We start from the raw sequence: 7,475 nt of genomic DNA on the forward strand, positions 1-7,475 counted from the left end.
AGACTATAGAAAAGCCTACACAACACTGTTCATAAAATACCAACAATCCATAAACAATGAAAGATTTACAATATTTCAGCGGTTGCATGGACGTTGCCAGTCAATATTCTTTCACAATAGCCTGTGGCCTGTGGGTGTCGGGTATGACATCACTGTATTCTACTGACATAGCCTTGAAATGAAAATGCTATTTGCATGCACACCAACACACATACTGTATGAAGTGCTTGTTAATTATACATATGAGAAGTCAGTCTAGCCTTAGGTGAACCATCACCTAGTTGAACCCCTCAGTTACTGTTACATATTCATTTATGACATGATACATGTAGCAATGTAATATAGCATTATCTAAAAACCACATTTTACATGTACTGGATTTGATTGTTGTTAATCCTTGCTTCTAAATTAGAGTTGGGTGTAGGCCTACTGCACAGGAACGTGGCAGCCGCCTATAGGATTAGTAGAATTGATAAGCTATATAGGTCGACTATAACCTAAACGCATATTATGCAGAAATGGGAATCTATTGCAATGAATCGCAGAATGAGTGATCCGGTCGCACTCTCTCCCACTGTAGGCTATAATGACTGACGAAGGTAACGAGAGGACTTGTGATGCTGCACCCACTGAGCAGATGTTGCCACGAGAGACTATAGTGCTGCAACAAGAGACAAGACACGTCTTGGATCACAAATAGGATCCGTGCGCATGCTCCGTCTGTTCCGTTTACTGTATATTCACTGTGGTAAAAGGGCAGGCAGGCAACAAACCAAGCTTTTTACAGCAAAGTGGCTTCTACAATGTAAATACGCTTCAGGGAAACCAAAAGGGATATCAACAGGTATGCTTTTAATTTATATCTTAGCAGTTATTTCGATTTTTATTCGCTTATTTTCTGTGGTTTTGGATTCCCTTCAATTCATAGCGGGTTCTTGGAAATTCTTCTGCCTAATGGACGTGCGGATTCGCTACACTGTAATGTTCAATCCAACAGTGAACGGTGAGAAATATATATTGTAATCGAATGAATTATAACCAAAATGCATGGGAACCGCTCGTATAACGCTCATCCGAAGCATAGATAATGCTTAAAAGTGCATCTCTGCAATAATGACAGAATTCGGAAAATAACCGTCACGAATAGCCTTTGTTTGATATATATACAAATTTAAATAACCGAATATGCCATGTTTTTGCATAGCTGCCCTAGTATTGAATTGTTTATTTAATTCGTGATTCATTTGCATCGAAATGCAGAATTGGATTTATCACCTCATTGTTATAAGCATCAATAAACCATTCATAGGGTATCAAATATAATTTCGACTAGACGGTGTTCTTTGTTAATATGCTCGTGAGATTCGATAGTCTTATCGCCTAAAATCAAAGCTGAGCTGGGAAATAGATAAAAGCCCAGGTCAATAAACCGCCTTAATCAGGTGAATAGTTTATTATAACGTCGGCCGTGTAATTCCAGTCAACTGTTAATCAGACAAAAACATGGATGCTTTTTTATTCTGTATGCAACATCCGTTCATTTTCAACAAATCATGAAGGCGCAGGCAGAGTTTATTGTAAGCATCCCCTGGTCAGATCAATTCTGCAGGGTCTTTGGGTGTGATCAACAGCTTTCTTGCTGCATAATGTTAAACACGTTTTACGACATAATAAAACGACCAAACATCGAATGGAACCCTTTTGTTTACCCCCTTTCCTACCAGACATAAGATGATGTGCATTTCCCCTTTAATAGTGACTTAAAACGTTGTCTTATCATAATAGTTCTTGTATTTTCTATCATCTTCTGTCATTTCTAAAAGGGTGGCCCATAAAAGAAAGTCTATTATTGTAACCAGGCTTAATGCTTGTGTCTTATTAAGCTCATCTGTGGACTAACTATTCTAGCTAGGGCACTGCTCTGTACTGATTGCATACCAGTATTAATGCAATCAGCAATTCAACTGAAAATGGAAAATAAATGACAACGGCTAGGGGAAATTGTAGTTTATCATACACCCAGATACAGGGTAGAGGGTGCAATGCAATGTAAAAACAGTATGAGTGAATCCTGATCCGTGACTGGTATTTTTCAGGTATTTTTAGGTGTGATGAGACAAAAGAACAAAGGATGCCGTAGAAGAGAGGCTGCTTACAAGCCGGGAATCTGCTTCAAAGCACAACAAATGGATCTATCGCCTCCCCCTGCCGCCTCTAGATAATGATACTTGGCTGAAGCTACTACATCTTTATGATCCCTCCTCCATCTATGGCGAACTATAGCCATGCAGGGGACCACAACATCTTGCAGAATGTCTCTCCTCTCGCCACGTTTCTTAAACTGACATCCCTGGGTTTTATCATTGGAGTCGGCGTCGTTGGCAACCTCCTGATCTCCATCCTACTGGTCAAAGACAAGAGCCTGCACCGCGCACCGTACTACTTCCTGCTGGACCTGTGCGCCTCGGACATTCTGCGCTCCGCCATCTGCTTCCCCTTTGTGTTCACCTCCGTCAAGAATGGTTCCACCTGGACGTACGGCACGCTTACCTGCAAAGTGATAGCCTTCCTGGGGGTGCTGTCCTGCTTTCACACAGCGTTCATGCTCTTCTGTGTGAGTGTGACACGCTACCTGGCCATAGCCCACCACCGCTTCTACACCAAGAGGCTCACCTTCTGGACGTGTCTGGCAGTCATCTGCATGGTGTGGACGTTGTCGGTGGCCATGGCCTTTCCCCCGGTGCTGGACGTGGGGACGTACTCCTTCATAAGGGAGGAGGACCAGTGTACGTTCCAGCACCGCTCGTTCAGAGCCAACGACTCCCTGGGCTTCATGCTGCTCCTCGCCCTGATCCTTCTGGCCACCCAGCTTGTCTACCTCAAGCTAATCTTCTTCGTTCATGACCGCCGGAAGATGAAACCAGTCCAGTTTGTGCCTGCCGTCAGCCAAAACTGGACCTTCCATGGCCCCGGGGCCAGCGGCCAAGCAGCGGCTAACTGGCTGGCGGGGTTCGGCAGGGGCCCCACCCCGCCCACCCTGCTGGGGATCAGGCAGAACAGCAATGCAGTGGGCCGGCGACGCCTGCTGGTGCTGGACGAGTTTAAGACTGAAAAGAGGATAAGTAGGATGTTCTTCATCATGACCTTCTTCTTTCTCACGCTCTGGGGCCCCTACCTAGTGGCCTGCTATTGGAGGGTGTTTGCCAGGGGCCCCGCGGTACCAGGGGGGTACTTGACCGCGGCGGTGTGGATGAGCTTCGCCCAGGCGGGAGTCAACCCCTTTATCTGCATCTTCTCCAACAGGGAGCTCCGGCGCTGCTTCAGCACCACTCTCCTTTACTGCAGAAAGTCCAGGTTACCTAGGGAACCCTACTGCGTTATATGAAGGCTTGGGTTGTTTTTTTCCTTCCACTTCTCCACTGATTGACATCAATTTGGGTTTTGTCCCATTGTACAGCTCTCTTTCTCTTCATCCTCCTGTTTCTCCTCCTCCTCCTTCCCTCTCTTCTGAGGCAGAAGTTGAACTGTCAATCACTCCCTTGGTTCTGTGATTGAACATCATACATGGAGGTTGAAGGGAATGAATAAGCAGGTAGCTGAGAACCCTTCCTATGTTTATGTTTTAGTAAACAACTGCTGTGGAAAGTAATTTAGAAGCAGAGAAGAACAAAAAAAATGGTGAAACTACAAAAACAAAGGACTGACCCCTTGCTTTGGATATTTTGAAGATAATTCAGTGAGGTAAAAGATTCCGGTGAAAAAAAAAACAGAAAACTAAGAAACCATTTCCTCTAAGGAGTCACTGGAATTGTTTTACATTTAAAAGTTGCACTAAAAAGAAGATGTAAAGATGCTTTTTTTGATCAATGGTTGCATTGCAAGGTGCAAGGACAACTTGTTTTTCCCTCTAACTAAACAATGAATGCTTTAATTTGCAAATGACACCCCATTCGTTGTATGTAAAGCAAAACAATGTTCGGTGACTAACTGTTGGAATACACCTTCACAAGAGGATTAAATTGGTTTTAATGTAAGTGATATCTTTTTTTATTTTGGGGGGTGAGGGGGGCAGGAGTGGGGGGCTTAATGAAGGGAATAATGATGTGTGGTTTTGAAGTTGCAACTTAAATCTAGAAATGATTTCTTGTATTTGTATGATCCATAAGTCCCTATTGTCTGGAGTAGTTATTTTTCTGAATCTGCTCACATTTGACAAAAAAAAAAAAAGATTACATGGTGTTTGGATAAAAACGTTGCTTTTTGAGAACAAACAAACCTTAAAAAAGACAGTGAAGATATACTTAAATGTGTCACATCCATGTTACCTAAACACTGAAATATTGTTACAGTATTGCTGAAGCCACTCCAGGTGTTCTTGCCTTAATGGTTCTGATATTGTTCTGTTTTTCAGTTGTTGGGTTTTCTTATCCACTCCTGAAAAGTACTTTATTCTTTTCACATCAATGTCAAGTGCATGTTCATTTAAAAAAGCTGGTCCACTCTCATAAGCATCACAGGTCGTACACTCAGCAGAGCAGCCCATTTTATATTCTGCAAAGGTTTGCTATGTACACCCCACAGAGTGCTCAGAGTACAGGGAGCGTGTGTGTGTGTGTGTGTGTGCGGACACGTGTGTGTGAATCTTCAGACAACTGTCACTTCAAGACCAGAGCCTTAGTATGAAATCTTGCACAATTTGTAAAAAGTGTTAAAGGAAAAAAACATTTCAGGCACACCGTCATGTTTATACTTTCCCTACATTTGCTCTCTACTGATTGTTTTCAATAACTTACGTTTTCTCTTGTGGCCATTTTAATATTTATTCGGTATTATTTTTTGTATATTATAGATAGATTGTGTGTAAGTATGTGAGTCTTTCATTTTGAAGTCCCGAATGTGAGTACAGTTTAAATTAGGATTGCATTTGCTGAAAGTTAACTGTGTAATCTGTTGCTTAAATTTTTGACAATAAAATTTTACATTTTGCAATCTTGTTTTTTTCCTTTCACTGACAGAGATTTCATGTTCAATCTGGCCTTCATGTTTGACCAAGTCAAGAGATTTGATCACTGTTCAAAAATCCCAAACTTTAATCTGATGTTTTGTAACACTTGTTTAGATTTTTTGGATTCCATCCGATAATCTATGTTGTATCAAAATAAATAAACTATAAATCCTCTTCCCTAGGTACAGTTTCATAGTACTTCCCCAATACAGTGGGTATTATAAGTATTCACCCCTCTTGGATTTCTTTTCACAAAGTGGGAATAAAATAGATTTAATTGTCATTTTTTTGTAAATGATCTACACAAAATGCTCTTTAATGTCAAAATGGGGGAAAAAATCGAAGATTTCTTTAGAAATTGTGAAAAAAGAAACACTAATATACCTTGATTAGATAAGTATTCACCCCCCTGAGTCACTACAGGTCACAAACACCTTCACCGCCGATTACGGCTGTGAGGCTTCTTGGGTTCGTCTCTAAGAGCATTGCACACCTGGATTGTACAATATTTTCCCATTATTATTTTCAAAATTCCTCAAGCTCTGTCAAGGTGTTTGGTGTCATGGCTAGACAGCAATTTTCAAGTTTTGCCCAAAATTTTCAAGCAGGTTTAAGTCAAAACTATAACTTGGCCACTCAGGAACATTCACTGTCTTCTTGGTAATCAACTCCAGTGTAGATTTGGCCTTGTGTTGTAGGTTGTTGTCCCTATGAAAGGTGAATTCCTCTCCCAGTGTCTGGTGTAAAGCAGACTGAAGCAGGTTTTCCTCTAGGATTTTGCCTGTACTTAGTTCCATGCCTTTTCTCTTTTTATCCTGAATTATTCACCAGTCTTTGCCGATGGCAAGCGCACCCATAACATGATGCAGCCACCACCATGCTTGTAAAAAGGGAGGCAGTTATTCAGTATTTGCCCTAAACATAAGGCTTTGCATTTAGGCCAAAAAGTGTATTCCTTTGCCATGTTTTCATGCAGTATAACTTTAATGCCTTGTTGCAAACATGATGCGTTCTGTATATTGTATTCTTCTTTTCACTATGTAATTTGTGTCATTATTGTGAAATAACTACAATGTTGCCATTGAACTCTGTAGCTGTTTTAAAATCCCCAATCAGGGGCGGACTGGGATCAGAAATCGTCCCTGGCATACCTAACACACCGATCCATTATTTTCCTCAATGACCCAACAGCAGCCCATTTTAGTCCTTCAGGCCCCATTATTATCCAGATAATTATTATTTTGTACAAAAACCCAAGTTAGACAGGTCCACTGGGCTAACAATGGACAAGCCCATCCGGCATTTGCACAAAATGCCGGATGGGCTTAGCGACTAGTCTGCCCCGGTCACCAATGGCCTCATGGTGACATTCCTTAGCAGTTTCCTTCCTGTGCTGCAGCTCAGTTCAGAAGGAAGACTGTATCTTTGTTGTATCTGGGTGGTTTAATACATCATCCACAGCATAATTATTAACTTGACCATGCTTAAAGAGATATTTCATGTCTGATTTGTTATTGTTACCCATCTACCAATCACTGCCCTTCTTTATGACGCTTTTGAAAAATTCCCTGGTTTTTGTAGTTTAATCTGCGCTTGGAATTCAAAACTTGACTGAGGGACCTTACAGACTGTATGTTGTATTTATGGGGGACAGAGGAAGGAGTAGTCATGAACAAATTATGTCAATACCTATTATTTATTATGTGATTTGTTATGTCAAAATGTATTCCTGAACTAATTTAGGCTTGCCTAAACAAAGGGGGTGAATGCAACAACTATATTTTAGTTATTCAATTTGTATTAATTCCTAATTGCCAATCTGCTTCTCTTTTGTCTCGATGTATTGGTAGTGAATTGAGTTTTATGCTTTAATGGTGTTGAAGGCTTCCCATTCATTCACTGTTTTATCGTCTGCTTTTGTGGAACGTGTATTTAAGCATCTTCGTTTCTATGCCAGTCTCAAAGAATTATTAAATGACCTTAGCCCAGTTGCTTGCGAAAAACAAAAGACGATGCTGAAATCATGGAAAGCTTGCTTGTAAACAAGACAGACAAATTGCGAAGGTGCAGTTGACCTGAAAATCTTTTTGAGGGCCTTTTTGCATAGCAAAGGTAAGCAACTAATTATGCCGGAGATGTCATTAGTGCACCCCAAAAGGTCTCTGTCAGTTTACTATATGGGTCTTGCAATCTATTTGCATTTGTCAGTTTTCTCTGGATGCAATCATTACAGACCATTTTATGTTGATAATGGGAGGTTGTCAGGAATAGATCGTGGCCAGAAATGACATCGGCCCTAGTTTGTATCTAACACTGTGTTTGTTTGCTTTCAGTAACAGCAGTCTTGTGTTGTTTAGTGTTTAATGAAATGTTATGACATTTTGACAGGAGTGAGAGGAGGACTAAAATGAGGAAAACCCAACCTTGTCTTGTATGGAGCTAGGATTTAAGTGGTTGCTCTGTGGCTGTG

The 7,475-nt window shown here is 41.0% G+C and overlaps 1 protein-coding gene across 2 annotated transcripts; it reads left to right on the forward strand.

Annotated features, from left to right (window-relative positions):
- Nucleotides 1–515: 515 nt before the first annotated feature.
- On the forward strand, nt 516–5,179 carry LOC109896785 (probable G protein-coupled receptor 85). Of its 2 annotated transcripts, none has more exons than XM_020491134.2 (2): nt 516–844; nt 2,097–5,179. In XM_020491134.2, exon 2 carries the CDS (start codon nt 2,252–2,254, stop codon nt 3,383–3,385), a length of 1,134 nt encoding a protein of 377 aa, XP_020346723.2. In that variant the 5' UTR covers nt 516–844; nt 2,097–2,251; the 3' UTR covers nt 3,386–5,179. The 2 variants fall into 2 exon arrangements, with proteins under 2 accessions (XP_020346723.2, XP_020346725.2); XM_020491136.2 differs by having other exon boundaries at nt 520–1,003.
- The last annotated feature ends 2,296 nt before the right edge of the window (nt 5,180–7,475 follow it).

Source organism: Oncorhynchus kisutch, linkage group LG9, assembly GCF_002021735.2.
Source record: "Oncorhynchus kisutch isolate 150728-3 linkage group LG9, Okis_V2, whole genome shotgun sequence".
Lineage (NCBI taxonomy): Eukaryota > Metazoa > Chordata > Actinopteri > Salmoniformes > Salmonidae > Oncorhynchus > Oncorhynchus kisutch.